General features: G+C 50.8%; 7 protein-coding genes across 7 annotated transcripts; 1 reads left to right on the top strand and 6 right to left on the bottom strand.

Moving 5' to 3' along the window:
- Positions 1-68: 68 nt before the first annotated feature.
- CPAR01_03135 (uncharacterized protein) lies at positions 69-2,493 on the top strand (the record flags this gene model as incomplete). Its single annotated transcript, XM_060487422.1, has 4 exons — positions 69-525; positions 592-893; positions 973-1,053; positions 1,150-2,493. 4 exons carry the CDS (start codon positions 69-71, stop codon positions 2,491-2,493), a joined length of 2,184 nt encoding a protein of 727 aa, XP_060354750.1.
- A 222-nt stretch (positions 2,494-2,715) lies between these two features.
- On the bottom strand, positions 2,716-4,863 carry CPAR01_03134 (AMP-binding enzyme; the record flags this gene model as incomplete). Its single annotated transcript, XM_060487421.1, has 1 exon — positions 2,716-4,863. The coding sequence occupies one exon, from the start codon at positions 4,861-4,863 to the stop codon at positions 2,716-2,718; it is 2,148 nt and encodes a 715-aa protein (XP_060354749.1).
- A 1,685-nt stretch (positions 4,864-6,548) lies between these two features.
- Positions 6,549-7,446, bottom strand: CPAR01_03133 (3-hydroxyacyl-CoA dehydrogenase type-2; the record flags this gene model as incomplete). Its single annotated transcript, XM_060487420.1, has 3 exons — positions 6,549-7,043; positions 7,098-7,353; positions 7,409-7,446. 3 exons carry the CDS (start codon positions 7,444-7,446, stop codon positions 6,549-6,551), a joined length of 789 nt encoding a protein of 262 aa, XP_060354748.1.
- Positions 7,447-8,162: 716 nt separating this feature from the next.
- CPAR01_03132 (uncharacterized protein) lies at positions 8,163-9,572 on the bottom strand (the record flags this gene model as incomplete). The annotated part of the gene is made up of 7 exons (XM_060487419.1): positions 8,163-8,203; positions 8,257-8,397; positions 8,483-8,933; positions 9,002-9,037; positions 9,094-9,238; positions 9,291-9,373; positions 9,429-9,572. The coding sequence occupies 7 exons, from the start codon at positions 9,570-9,572 to the stop codon at positions 8,163-8,165; spliced, it is 1,041 nt and encodes a 346-aa protein (XP_060354747.1).
- Positions 9,573-11,105: 1,533 nt separating this feature from the next.
- Positions 11,106-11,571, bottom strand: CPAR01_03131 (uncharacterized protein; the record flags this gene model as incomplete). Its single annotated transcript, XM_060487418.1, has 2 exons — positions 11,106-11,275; positions 11,325-11,571. 2 exons carry the CDS (start codon positions 11,569-11,571, stop codon positions 11,106-11,108), a joined length of 417 nt encoding a protein of 138 aa, XP_060354746.1.
- A 396-nt stretch (positions 11,572-11,967) lies between these two features.
- CPAR01_03130 (uncharacterized protein) lies at positions 11,968-12,524 on the bottom strand (the record flags this gene model as incomplete). Its single annotated transcript, XM_060487417.1, has 2 exons — positions 11,968-12,056; positions 12,116-12,524. The coding sequence occupies 2 exons, from the start codon at positions 12,522-12,524 to the stop codon at positions 11,968-11,970; spliced, it is 498 nt and encodes a 165-aa protein (XP_060354745.1).
- Positions 12,525-13,157: 633 nt separating this feature from the next.
- CPAR01_03129 (uncharacterized protein) lies at positions 13,158-14,215 on the bottom strand (the record flags this gene model as incomplete). Its single annotated transcript, XM_060487416.1, has 5 exons — positions 13,158-13,330; positions 13,387-13,541; positions 13,603-13,687; positions 13,736-13,864; positions 13,960-14,215. 5 exons carry the CDS (start codon positions 14,213-14,215, stop codon positions 13,158-13,160), a joined length of 798 nt encoding a protein of 265 aa, XP_060354744.1.
- Positions 14,216-15,015: the final 800 nt, after the last annotated feature.

Below are 15,015 nucleotides of genomic sequence, written 5' to 3'. Positions count from 1 at the left end.
TTGCCGAACACACTGCACCCCCCTTGCCTGTCTCTTCCCAACCCCATAATTGACGACAAGACGATGAAATGAGTTCGGCCCCGAAGACGTCCACTACCGCCAGATCTACGCTGGCTGCTGCAGCAATGGCCGGCAGCACCAAGAGGAAGCGATCTGCCATCGCATGCGTTGCCTGCCATCAGCGCAAGGTCCGCTGCAATCTTGCCGCTCAGGGCCCACCCTGCACAAACTGCTCGGAGGATGGCAATGTAATCTGCCGCGTGTACGGCAGCCGGGCCCCGCCTGATGTCCCGCCACCGCCGCCGCCGCCGCCTCCGATATCTCCGGCCATGCCGTCGCCCTCCAGCTCTTCACAGCATCTGCCTGGCCGAGGAGACGAGCACTCCAGCCCCGATCCGGAACCAAATCCGGGCCCATCTTCGAAGCGGCAGTATCGCCCGACCAGTATTGAGAATTTATTGTGTACCGCACATGACCCAAGTTATGCACATGGCACCCCGAATGCTCCTGTTCTCTACTATATTGGTTTGTTGTCTATCTCTTCTGGCTATTAGGCAAGCCCTCTCAAGACTGACATACTCGTGCGTACAGGCGAGTCTGCTGGCATGGCTTTGCTCTTCGACGTTTGCTATCCTTCTCGTCCTTTGCCAGGCAACTTTTACATCATTCAGCGACAGCGTCGTTACTTCCCCCCGGAACATATCACATCTCCCCTGATGGCGCGCCCGCTGCCTGAACCGGCGGCTCTTCATGACATGATTTGTTGCTATTTTCGTTATCTTCACCCGTATTTACCTGTCATCGATGCGGGCCGTTTCATTTCAGCATTCGCCAACCAGCCAAGCAGCATCAGCCCCCTCCTGCTGTGGAGCGTCTTATTTGCTGCCGCTACGGTAGGAATCTCCACCTCTCTTTTACCCTGTTCCTATCCATGACCAATATGGCAACATTCTAACATAACACTTCATCAAGTTCGTCAAGCCAGAGCATTGGCAAGCTACTGAGTTCAGGACCAGAAAGGAATACCAAGAGGATATCTACCGGCATGCCAAAGTGAGCTTTTCCTCTGGATGGACCCCATCCGTTCCATAGCATGCCACCAGGCAAGCGGCAATGTTATAAAGCAAGCGACAACATAATCGCTGACAGTGTTTTGTAAAGGCGCTCTATGACAGCCAGATCGAGGTAGACAAGCCGACAATAATACAGGCTTGCATACTCCTCTCGTATCACCTTGTGGACCGAGAAGATCTGGACGGGCCATGCCACTGGATTGGAGTGGCAACCGGTCTAGCACACAGCATCGGTTTCCACCGAAAACCAACATGCGAACGGGTCCAATCTTCTCCATTTTCCCAGTCACAGTGTAGTATCTGGGCACGTATCTGGTGGAGTCTTTACTCCCGTGAGGTCTGGCTCGGTCTCGGTTTTGGCAGGCCACTCCGAATCAACTCGGAAGATTGCGACTTACCAATGCCAGAACCCGCCGCAGTGCTGAACGATGTTGACAGCCTTCCAGCTACACTGCGAGAAACATTCGTTCCTCGCGAGTTTGAAACACTTGTGCCTCTATGGATAGAGTTGCTGAAGCTGGCTGTTGAACTGGAAACAATCTTACGACTCAACTTTCGGCCTGGTCAACCACCCGCGTCGCTCGCGGCTCTCGAATCACATTACAGTGCTCTCCAGGCAATGCAGAGCAAAGTCTGCGTGGAACTGATGGGAGAAACACCACTCTTGTTATTGCATCGCAGTGTCCTCAAGATTTACCATGGAACTGTGTTGATTGCGCTTCACCGACCGTACCTCATCCCGTCAAAGCAAAGCTCAAACACTCCTCTTGAGACAAGCAATATCCAATCGCTCGCAATGGATAGGTACACCACAGCCGCTTCGGCCATCACAAAGGCCGTCAACGACCTTGTACGCGCTGACCTACTCAACGTTTCACCCCCCACACTGCCGACCTGCATCAATTCCGCCATTGGGGTACACCTCCACGAAGCGTGCCGTTCAGAGGGGATCGGCCGCCAGCTCGCGTTGCACAATGTAAACCTCCACATGCTTGTTCTTTCCCATCTCGGCAAGATTTACTGTTCCGCCGAGATACAGTATCGTTTCTTTCTCCAAATCATGAAGACGGCTGAGCCTCTTCCCTCGGCTCAAAGCAGAAGAACATCTCGTAGGGGAAGTTGTAGTCATGCAGGAACAGCAGCCGTAGGTCCTCTGCAAGCCAGTGAGCCGCAGGGTGCTACTCGCGAAACAACCGCCTATGACGTGGTCACTCCAGTGTCTACGCAACCGGCATCCAGGGAGTACCAAGATGCAGTTCATGGCCAAACACCCTGTAATAGCGAAGGAGATGCGCTCTTGGGGGATGCAAACATTGATCACGATTTCTTTCTGCCCTCTACTTTGTTCAATATTGACTCAACTCCCTTCTCCGAGGAGGAGATGGATTTTTATAAGCAATGGGGTCTGACAAATTTGTAGAGAAAGTTCTAGACGCTGCCATTAACATATCTTTCGCCTCGGACGTGGGCTGAACAATGAGTGATGCACGTTCTAGTGGTAGCTGTATTGTCCAGAGACACTATGCCTCGACTGTGTAAGTTGAGAGCATTCAAAAACCTCGTTCTCCTATCATCATTTCAAGTGTCCCAACTCTTGACGTCTCTGGTACACGAGAGTACACTCAACATGCTTGATTCTACCTCACAGCTTGGAAACAGCTCGAGCTGTGATGTGGTCCTCACGACCCTCCAAGACTTGAGCATACAATTCCGAGAGCCGGTCTCGATACAAGTCTCCGACTTTCTTCCGCTGAAGTTTGAGAGTTGGTGTCAGGGTTTCGTTGCCTACCGAGAACGGTTCGATGGAGAGGTCAAAGTTCTTGACACGCTCGTAACTCGCAAACTTGTTCGCCTTGCCCACCGCCTCGAGATCCTGGAATACCCGAGCACGCACTGCAGAATCCCCACACGCTTCTCTGATGGCTGGCAAGTCCGACGATAGAACTATACGGCCGAGGACCTGGGATGCAAGAGGCGCAAAAAGCTCAGGGTCTACACCAAACATGCCGATGGTGAATGCCTGCAGGCTGTCACCATGAACAAAGGCCTGAGCGATGTATCTGCAGCCAGATAGATATATTCCCTCGAGGCGCTCTGGCGATACGTACTCGCCTTGAGCGAGCTTGAGAAGGTTCTTGCGACGGTCGACAATGGTGAAGCGACCCATGTCGTCGATTGATGCGATATCGCCCGTGCGGAACCAACCGTCTTCGGTGAAGCTCTCGGCCGTTTGCTCCGGGTTCTTCAGATACTCTTTGAATAAGTTGGGTCCCCGCAGCAGGAGTTCACCACGTGAACACGGGACATCTTCGATGGTGTAGCCCATCTCAGGCACGGAAAGCAAGCAGGCCTCTGTTGACGGTACGAGACCTCCGCAGTGTCCCGTGCTGGCATCAGCCCGATTTTGTGCCAATGCACAAGCGTACGTCTCGGTCATACCGTAACCCTGGATCACGCTAGATCCACTCACCACACTCAAGAACTTGTGCAATGCTGGGTCGAGTGGCGCAGAACCGGTAATCATTGTATGTGCGCGGTCGAGGCCCAGTGTGGCCATGATTTGCCGGCCCCAGATCCTATCGTGAAGCGGGTGCTTGTTAGTAGGAGCTTCTGCGTCTTCGAGGTTCGCCAGTTTGGTTGCCACAATGTACCTGCTCACAGCCCCTCGGATCCCGGAAGCTTCGAGTGTAGCCGACTTGAGGATACCGCCGAATCGGTTGTAAATTCTTGGGACTGATGGGAAGATAGTCGGCCGGAGGGACTGCAGACCCTCTACAAGATTGGAAATGTCGCCGCTGAAATATCCCATCTTGGCCCCACTGAAAGCGCCGAGGTGTTCCAAAAGTCGGCCATAGACGTGTGCTAGTGGTAAATAGGAGATCATGACATCGTTGCCCGGCAGTCCCGCATCAAGGAGAGAGCCAACTGTCGCTGCGACCGAGCCCTTGTGTGTCAAGACGACGCCTTTGGGCGCCCCGGTAGTTCCCGAGGTGTAGTTGATGGTGGCTATATCATCCGGCTGTGGGGGCCGCAATGACCTGGAAGAGGCTGCGCCCAATTGCTCAATTTCTTTCAGCGAGTAGATCTGAAGGTCCAGCTTGAGTGCTTCTGTGATGGATACCAACAGCCGGTTTCGCGACAGAGAGTCTTGGTCGTCTGAGCGGGGCTGAACATCGTCCAGTATCACCAGACACTTGAGCCCAGGCAAGTTCGGCTTTAGAGCGATCAGTGCTGGAACATGAGTGACAGAAGTAACAACGCATGTCAACTCGGCGTGACGAATAATGTACTCTGATGCGTCTGGGCCCAGCGTGTCGTATAATGAGACACTGAAGAGTGATTGCGACATGCATGCGAGGTCGACAATTGGCCATTCAGGTCGGTTTTCGCACCATAGCCCAATGCCAAATTGTGTTCCGACCTTACCGACGCGCTCGTGAATTTCTACCAGACCCTTTCCGATGTTGTTCCTGCGTTGCTGGACAGTTTTGAAACTCAGCCACTCCCAAGGAAGATGACATTGCTGAACGAGGTCGTAGGGTCGGCGGCCCAGATAGTCTGACTTTGGATTGCTCTTCACAGTGGCCTCGAACATGTCGTGAGCCGTCAATATATCTGGGCCGATACCCTCCAACAATCCATCTACAAATTGCCAATGTCTGTACACATTTGAGCGACCAGGTTGGCTTGTACCTGGGAGTGCGACCGAGTATGGCTGGTGCTTGGGTCGCGTTTCTCTGAGGTCGAGTATCCTTTGGACATGCGACGGTAAAGATGTTGAAAACGCCATGCTTGCTTCGAGGCGACGAGTGCAATTCTAAGGCTGGAGAGTAGAATGAATTTGAGACAACACCGGGGAGGTGGAGGGCTTGCCGAAGGGAGTATGCGGGAGCGGCGCAGACCGGCGGCATGAATAAATAGTAAGTAGATACGGAAGCACGGATAAAGATACCCTTGGCGGATATGTGAGAACTCGGTTAGGTAAGGTGAACAACGGGACCATTCATCTGCCCCGTGAAGTTGCCAACTGGAATTGCCTGTGCACGCCAGAAGAGGCAAAAGGACTTTTGTGCAAAGCCTCGGCTTGGTGAATCTATTGCCGCTGCAGAACGCGAACAATTGACCACCAAATATTCACTTGGATGTGCGACTCTGTTTTGCCTCATGATTCGGCCATGGCCTAATTCATCCGGCCTCGGGCTTCTTTGCAAGCCAATACTCCGGGGATGCTTTCCAAGCCAATACTCCGTGGCTTTCTTGTAATGTTGTGGTACTTGGTGGCATTGGTTCAGAATTTCGGATTGACTGGCTGCTTCATCATAAAGGTTACCAGACCTCCAAGCAGAGGAATTCCTAGTCACGCTGGTCTGCCAATAACCATAGCAGCTTCAGAGAGGGGTTTCGCCCCATCGTGCTCGGCAGCATCGCTCCATGGCCGCGATCCCTGGTAAGCTCTATCATTCGTTGTCCTGCCGAGGTTCGGCCCATTTTATTCAAGACAGAGATCAAACTCGGCCGGTGGGTTGGATGCCGAGAGGCGCAGAATCGGCTCCCAAGTCCCCCACTGCCGGAGGCCTGGACCGAATTTGAGCGGGGCCGCTGAGGGAACCGCGGCACCGCGCAAAACTTGGCACCTGCTACGGATTGCTCCTATTTTGTCGAGCTTATACGGAGTACCATCTGGTTGAATGCAAAGCCACCGCAGCCGGACATGGGCCAACTGAAGTGCGATTCGCGATAAACGCGTAACTATTTTAAATATCACAAAGCACGTCACGAAACGACATTCGAGCGACAGCCACATCCAATGTGTGTTCTCAATATTGGTGTACTTTCTAGGATAGCGGTATTGCCTATTAGGGCGAGAAATTATTTCTATGGCCAATCATAGTTCGCAGTCAGGTATTCCACCAGTGCCGCTCCAACAAATGTAAGAAAGCAGGCTATTCATGGAGGGAATGCGAGTATTACGTGTTATAACATTTGGCAAAGTGCCTGAAAAGTACTGGTACGCTTTCTCATTCATCTCATTCATGAAGACTTGGGCATATCTGTCTTCTCGTATTTGTGCTTCTCATCTTGGACTTATTATTGGGTGAAATCGTCCGTGTAGGAATCTCGGCTCGTCGCACTGATCAACTCGGTAGCAAGATGTTATCCCCACTTAGACCCAGCTATTTCTTTTAGGGGGCTTGGCTGGGAGCCATTTCAAAACATCACAGTCATGGATGACAGCTGATATGTCAGGCACTATATTTGGTGGAGGCCGCCTTGATGGGTAGCTTCATCTTCTCCCCAAGGCAATTCTGCCATTCGAAGCGCTGTAATCACGCATCATATGTCATCTGTTGTGCATACCTGTCTCATATCACGGAAGCTTGATCCATTTCGGGTCGTAGGATGTCTGCTTGTAAGGTAGGTTGTATTCGTTTTTTGGCACACTACAAGCGGACCGTTTGCATACTGGCTATCAAGTTACATCTTGCTCGGCATTCTCATACCGCCGTCGAGTCTGATCACCGTCCCGTTGAGCATAATGTTCTCGATCAGGTGTACGGCGACTGCTGCAAATTCGTCTGGCTGTCCTGCCCGCTTGGGGAACTCCATGGCAGACTCCAAGCTTGTCCGAACTTTGCCAGTCATGCGCGATGTCATGGCGCTTGCAAAAAGCGAAGGTGCAATAGTAGCAACCCGAATACCAAATCGGGCGAGATCCCGGGTCATGGGTAGTGTCATTGCCGTGATTGCGCCCTTGGAGGCCGCGTACGATACCTGTCCCTTCTGACCGTCGAAAGCGGCTGATGAGGCAACCATGATCACGATTCCACGCTCTCCATCAGGTTCGATTGGTTCAACCTTGGCCAGTTGGGCTACTGACTGTCGCACTAGATCAATAGTACCTCGAAGATTCACGTTCAGCACCCAATCGACCAATTTGAGGTCGAAAGGGGCACCGTGTCTGTCTAGGATCTGTCAAAAGTCGCGTCAGTGCTCCATTCCTTGCAGTTAAGAAGGGCAACTCACAGTGGCAGGCCCGCCTACACCAGCAGCAGCAACGACACCTCCAAGCGGCATCTTAGTTAGCGCACTCCATTGTGCAGCACCATTGACTGCTTCTGTGACAGATTCGGTTTGTGTCACATCGCACGGGAAGAATTTCGTTTGCGAGCCCAGCTTGTCCACAAGGACGGCACCGGCGTCTTGAGATATGTCCAAAATAGCCACATGGCCGCCTTTTTCGACGAGGTGCTCAACGCAGGCCTGTCCCGAACCGGATGCGCTGTGCCAGAGGTCAGTAATCGTGGCTCAGAACTCTTGGCAAATCCCTATCTTACCCGCCGGATACGATAAATGTCCTTCCCTCGATTCTCATTTTGCGACGCTCAAGTACCCATATGGATCAGAAAGACACTGATTAGCAGACCACAGCTATGCGCCAGGACTAAGAAGTGCACTGGAACTTATTATGCGTTTTCAGTGGTATAGACATGAACCGTTCGTCTATCCGAACGTGTACCGATTAACCAAACGATGAAGCTGCAAGGGACCAAGTACAGCCGAGTGGCCTTAGACGCCTCGGTACCTATGCCAAGTTGGCGAGCGGCCGCCGGCAACGGATCCACCCCACGTTGCCGTGCCTCGGTCACACAATAAGTCAGATAGATCAAAGCGTTGGATATGTAAGTCATTGACCGCTAGGCGCAAAATATTGTGCAAATACCCTCGGCTTACTGAGTTTCTCTTGCTCGTAAGCAGCAAGTCTGTCTCGAACTTCGTGCATCTTGAATCGGAATACGATGGGACAGGCTGTCACGTATAACATAGGAAACGTGGACATCAGGGAGCGGGTTACGAGCGTACTCTTGTAAGACTACATCAAGGGAGGAAAATGCTCTACCAACGGCCATATACACATGCAATATTCCACTAAGGCGTTGTTTATTGCCGCAGAACAGAGAAAACGGATTACAAGAAATCATGCAACACAAGTGAAGGTGGCTTTGAACCTCCTTCCTCTCTGAAACAGTCTATACTGGCCACCTCGGCTTCAAACATGTCGAGTCTAGTCCAGCCGTATAGCGAGCATGACTACAAAATCGCAGTGCCATTGACATGGCTGCTAACCCCCTCTTGAAGCTATGTGAGTAAAATGCTCGCTTATGAGGGAAACCATAATGCTTACGTGGACAATTTGCTGGAGCGCTTGTGAAGAAGAATGTCCACTGGTTCGTCTCACGACATCGACGAGCCAATGTTTCTAGGTTGAGCATCTCACCCAAAGGCATCCCCCAAAGGGACAGGATATACTCGTGAAGGTGGTATTCTAATACTTTTAGTCAGCGAATCCCCAGCCGCAAGCACATGCATTCCCTTGATTCGAAGAATGGGGGAAGAAAAGCACAACTGACCCGCCTTGGTCGGCCAAGCTTCAAATGTGGGCGAGTCCCCAGCAACAGCAGCAAAGTAGCAGTCATGCAGCCAGTCAAGTATAGATTCCTCTTGAGCTACGCCGCCAAACTTGATTTCTTTGTGGCCCCTGAGTCCCAGGTGGGCGCGTTCGGTTGGGCTTTTGCTGTGATAGGCCTCGACCCACCCACTCCGGATGAAGAGGATGTCGCCAATCTCAATGTCGCCTCCTTGCGCCTTGGGCCGAATGTCTATGCCCTGCGCTCGGCCGCATTCGAGCAAGTCTTGATAAGAGATGCTACAAGTGTCGTATGGATTAAAATGAAGACCCTTTGCATGCGCATAAGAGCAGAAATCTAAAAGCACGCCGCGGCCAGCGATGCCACGCTCAGCCCAGTGGTGAATTGAACATTTCAGATTACTGGCCGGTCCCTCGATGTCTTGTCCCTTGGTCTGTTTTGACAGTGCATTCGATCAATTTCATCACGGTTCACGGGACAAGAGGAATATGAGTGCCCTACATTGTTGTAAAACGTCCCAGAAGGTAAATGAGCAAACTGGTGTGGATCAGCATTCAATATGTAGTACACCTATGAGGGGGGATGGTACGTACATGTCTGAAGCCGTCCCACTGAGTGCCGCTCTGGGTGTTCATGTAGTAGTTGTCATCGTAAAACAACCCAGGAGCCAGAGTCTTGATGTGGTGGACAAAGGGCTCTCGATTGAAGGCAGGCTGGCCTGGGACATTGAGAGGTAGGCTACCCGCGTATTGAGATAAAATTGTGCCGGTGGGATTCGAGAGTTTCGTACTTTACCGGTATGACCTCGCCACTTTTGATTGCTTTTGATGCAGCCAGCACACGTGCGCGGGTGAGAAGATTGAGGCGGCCAACCTAACGGCTAATGAGCTCACTAATACCCTTCGGCAAAGGGAACCATGGCAGCTACATTATCTTCAGCGCCCCAAACCCAGGCAGCATCTTTTGGGGCTCCCGGAATGCTAGGCAGATCTCTTCGGAGTGGAAATGAAACGCTTTCGGGGTTCCAGGTCTCGGGCAATTGAACGCGCTCGGTATCTCGAAGGGGTGCCATGGTTGAGAATAGTATGTTTTGAGCGACAAGGCAGTGACGGGGAAAACATATAACCAGAAGAGATATTTCAGAAACGTAGATCGATGGCTGAGAGGAACAAGTAATAAGTTATGAATCCACGAAGCATACCAGCCGTGACATGGGGCCGGAACTATGACGGCACCAGCGCCTGTCCTTTCCTAGTGAGGGGTTGCCAGCCGCGGGGTGCATGGCCGGGCCCTGGTCATGGCGCATGTTACCCCGGATCTCCACTCGATTCCGAGTCACCAGGGTTTCAGAAAATGATAATGATGACTACACAGTAGAAATTGTCTTTTCTTTCTTTCTTTGGCCCTTCAGAGACTAGTCGCCCTGGGAGAGTCCTCCAACTGACCACAAGGATGGAATAGAGAGTTTGACTTAGGTAGCTCGACGTGAACGATCCTGCATGCGCCGAGCCAATCGGCAGTCTCTGAGCGTGCCGAGCTTGAGAGAACTTGAGCTTGAGTGATCATCTTGTTGGCATATCGTTACGAGGAGGTAACGGGCCAAGCTCTGAGCTCCTTGCTGTGCTGTGCTTTTCCCAGACGCAGCAGCTGTCTTTTTCAACAACTGAATTTTGAAAGCTCGTTTTCGATGCTGGGTGGTCCCAGAAACGTTCTACGCGCAAAATTTCCTGAGATCGTACGTTTATTCTACCATCGCCTGGGCAAGTTCTTGTTCATCGATAGCCCCTCTTTCACCAAAAGTCAACAGGAGCTGTAGCCAGCCAGTCGGTAGCAGGATGTGGGTCTAAGGATGGCGCCGCGGTAAGTGGAGCTTGACCCCAGTTACCTACCTACATCTCCGTACTACTTTATTATTAGTGCAAGTTGCCGAGGTCGAACGACGACAAAGAGGCAATACAACCTAGAGAAAGCGGAAGGCTTCGTAAGTGTTACAGAATAACCCACAGGATCATCATGTAACTTGGGCGGCAAATTCATCTATGAAACCAACATTATCCGCGAAAGGTTCGGGCTCGTGAGGAAAAGCATTTCCTGCTGACGGTGGTTGTATTGATATTATAAAAAGCGATGACTAGTTACAAGCAAATGCTAGAATAGTCTATACAAGCCCCGGATGGTGAAGAGGTCTGAAGTCTCGCTGTACAAGGCACAACGCACTACTAAGAGATCCCATAGGTAACGCAAGTAAGTTTGCACCTGTAATGATGAACCCAAAATTGGATTAATTGGAGAGCCAACGACTCTCTAGACAACTCTCGCATTCCTCCTTCTGCTAATGTCCGCAGTTTTGTCCCCGTCTGGATATCCCCATGCATCGATACCGCAAGTGCCCCATCTTCGCCACCAGCGATATCCATACGACACTCCCTTTTTGGCTGTCCAGTGATTGTCTGGATTACGTCGAACCCGGGGGCGGCCATGCAAGCCTGGATCGTGTCAGCCACCAGCTACTCGCACTCAAGTTGCTCGACATTAGACTCACATCTCCCCTTATACTTCTTTGTCTGAGGGCGCTTCGTAAACTTTCGGCAATCGGCACAGTATCTCAGGTCTCCCATGGACCCGCGTAGCCTTGCATATAGCGGGCACGTGGTACACGAGCAGTGCCTACACCACTGCCGCCGGCACATAGCGTGGTCGGTGGCATACGATCGACAGGGCGTCCAGTTTGAGCATCTTTTCGGGGGCTCGGCGTACTTGTAGACGTGGCGTTTTCTCCGATGCCAGTAATTGTCTTGGACCACCCCGATTGCTGAAGTGTCACCGCATTCGCACTTGATCGTTTCTGAAGGGTTGACTTGGTCGTAAGAAAGTAGCGAGGGTTTTGCCGGAATTAGTGGAAGCATCATGGCGCGTAGAGAGTGTGATGCAAGGGACATGCAGATGAGGTCGTTTTGCTGACAGTGAGAAAGAATCTCAAGTTGAAGCTCGGGTGGGAGTTTGGTGAAGATGGCGAATGAGAATTGTGTAAGTGGTCGGGAAGAGTTGACAGAGGTGCCTTTTCTGGACATGGTGCATAAGGCTGAGATGGTGTCAAGATATTCGAAGGTCGAAATTTTCAAAGAGATGGTAGCTTGAAAATATCTTGTATGCAGGTGCAAATTGATGAATTTCTTCTCGGGAAGCTCACAGAAAATGAGGTTCAATTTTACAAGCTTTTGTATTCGACGATGGGCTGCATTCAATCCTTGTCCTGGTAGCCGTTAGCGGGTGTTGCCTGTTCCTAAGCCAGCTGGCCCCACAAAATCTGCCTAAACATCACGATACCACACGACGGACGGAAGCGTTAGGACAGGAGATAGGACGGCCAATACGTTTCGGAACGATCACGTTGCTCGGTGATCATCGAATTACACTGCGACTGTCTGTCAGAAGCCCCGTCAGCCTAAGTGCGTGGATCTCAACACTCAGGCAACATCATCCTCATCCGCCTCCTCCGGCCTCTGCTCCGCGATTTCCTCCAGTTTCCTGATGGCATCTCCGACCACATCAATATCTTCGAGCTCCTCATCAGATACCTCTTCATTGGATTCGCCAATATTCTTATTGGAATACCGGCAGCGCTAATCAGATTGTTCATCAGACTAATGCGGTACCTAAGATCGAAGAGGTCCCAATTGGGAAGATCTTCTTGCGTCTTTGCAGTGATATGAAACTCGTGGCCATCACTGATTTCGCGCTGGGTCACTGAAGAAACGAGGCAGATTTCTTGAGGCTCGTCGTCAGCAAGCTGGAAATCCCTCAGCAGTTCATAGGGATCTTGCACCAGATCACTTGTCCATGCGCGTGGTTCGTATTGTCTCGCCTGTGTCTGCAGCAAATGCCCGCGCAACCGAATGGAGAGGTCGCCGTTGGTATGGATGTCTCTATCAATTGGCTGCAGGACTATTCGGCCGTCGTCAAACATTCGATGCGGAATACGGTCCAGGCTGGTCAGATCGGCGCAAGAGTCCAGGCAGACCATTCTGAGAGCATCAATGAATCTTTGAGCCGTCCCCCGTCCGAAAACTTTTATTAGAGCGTTCAAGCTTGCCCAATCATGCAGCAAAAGGGTAGATATGAGCAGCTTTACAATATCTGGTGCCTACCTTAGCAAAGGGCATGTCCCATTGTCCCGCTGCTTTGCCAACCGAGAATTAGCTTACTACTTATTGAATTTAGAGAATATTGCTTGGCTCACCATTTGGACCGCTCGTTTATTCCCGCACTTCTTCTGGTTGCCCGGCGAACTTGGTGACAGATTGCGCAGACTGCTGTCGGCGGATTACAAACTGTGAACAGACATGGAGTGATCTCAGCATTCATTTGAAAACACAAATGGCATATACCATGCAATATAAACACAAGAACAGCAAGTTTAGCAATAATAGTAAGAGTATAGAGAAGCAGGATAAGAGTTTGGTCAAGATTATAAATTTAAACCCGAATACTATTCCGTTCTACCAGTACGTTGTCTACAAACTAGAAACAAATACTTCTTCAGATTCGTTCCTAGATCTTGAATTTGTAACGAGAGCCTTCTAACGGTCTTTGAGATAAAGTTTGCTGTGGAATAAACCGTATGAATGGGTTGATTAGCATGTGCACAATACGTGGTTCATGGCCGAAAGTGGTCTTCAGCCCAACTGCGAACACGGTTAAAGTTGCGGCATGTGTGAGGTTCTTTCCAGTCGGCAACAACCCTGCCAGCATCATCCGACCAGCTGAAAACCATGGGAGTCAGGTCACCGTGGCATTGTACCGTCTGCCTAAGATAGTCAAGGCAGTGGTCTAGCGCTGCCATTAGCCGCACTGTTTTTGAAGTTTAGGACAGGAACATAGCTTACCGACGTGCATCCTATGAATTCTGGGGCTTTCCTCCTCCTTGTAATAATCTGGATCCAGAGCCATCCTCACTTTGTTCTTCGACGTGTTAGTCATCGCGGCAGACATATCACGGGCCTGAGGTACTTTACCACGCAATGGAGGGTATGCATCACATCTAGACTAGAAAATTCTTAGTCCATTACCGAAAAGTCTACTAAAAAGAATGCGAAACTTACGCCACTTCATAGTTCCCATGGCTGTCTTTCCACGTGCGCCCGACCATGCTCGATGCTTCGCTCCCAACAAGATTCATGTATTGGCCTGAACATGGTCAGTGTGGTTCGAGGTTGGACTCTCTTGGCCAGTCACCTTTCAGCAGACTCTTCCATGCTGCATCAATCTCTGGCGATGGAGGCCCGACATATTGAGGCTGTCCTTCAATTACCTCACGGTACAAGGTCCCATTCTTGTAGAAGTGAAGGCCGCCAGTGAAACGTACTGTTTCACTAGCAAGTACACCTTTGATTGGTTCTATGTAAATCTTCACGTCAGCTCGTTATCTTCCTATCGTTTGAGAACACTGTATGGCATACCTAACTCGGTTGGGAAGCCTTTAAGAAAGCCGCTGTCGATTCGAGCACTCGCTAGCCGAGTGTGAAGAACAAACAAGGCAATCACCAGTACAGGAAAAATGGCAAATAAAAGCAACGAAATAAAGTAATAAGATCTAGAAACCGACACAATCGGTGACGAGGGCCTCCTTCGCAGAGGCAGCTGGTCTTCACTACACTCCGAGCTCTCTTCTACAGACACATACTGTGTTGACTTGTCTGCCTTGAAGAAGTTCATAGTGACTTAACTTTATGTTGAGAGAATAGAAGAGTGACGGGTGACCATCTGGTTCATCAAAGGGAGGTTCTGATCTTAGAGATTAATGAACCCCGACTGCAACGGCCACAGGGTGCCCTACGACTAATGTGTCATCCAATGGCAAGAAAAATCATCTAATCCTTGACCACAATACCGGCAAAAGAATGCCGTTCGAGTGCGAATTGCTAGAAAAACAAATCAAAATAGGCACTATTTCGAAAACGGGTTCGCCGAACGCCCGCAGATGTCGTTGGGCTTTTCCGTCTCTAGCTGGCGACTCAGTCCGGGGTGGAGCAGTTCGGGTGCAAATGACGACTCCCTCCCGTCGAAGCTTTGACTGCCAAAAGTCAAAACATGGGACCGACACAAACTCAATGACAGAGCTGTGTTGATCTTGACATCGTCACGTTGACTCTGTTCGGCACTCGACTTCGGTTCTCGAATAGGAGTCCATCGCCGATCGTACTCCTCAATAATGAAAATCCATCACAATGGCGGAACGGCGGAATTTGCTGAAGTATAGACTATGAATCTTGTATACGGCGCATTTATGCGCTGAGCTTCTTCGTCGGGAGGCAGAACCAAAGTCAAAACCCCATGTAGTAAAGTACGGTTGCAGATGATTCTCTCATTTTCCGAGCCGTGCAAGAGTCATGAGATATCATAGAAAGTCAGCAAATGACACGGCCAAGTAGAATCAAATCGGGTAGATGCAATGCCCCTGGACCCAAATGCCAAAGGTCGCCTCATCGGATCACCGCAGTAGACAGTCTCAAAGT

The sequence above is a fragment of the Colletotrichum paranaense genome (genome assembly GCF_030867605.1).
Source record: "Colletotrichum paranaense strain IMI 384185 chromosome Unknown Scaffold_2.1, whole genome shotgun sequence".
Lineage (NCBI taxonomy): Eukaryota > Fungi > Ascomycota > Sordariomycetes > Glomerellales > Glomerellaceae > Colletotrichum > Colletotrichum paranaense.
Note: the sequence above shows the minus strand (reverse complement) of the source record. Positions and strands in the feature narration are given on the sequence as shown.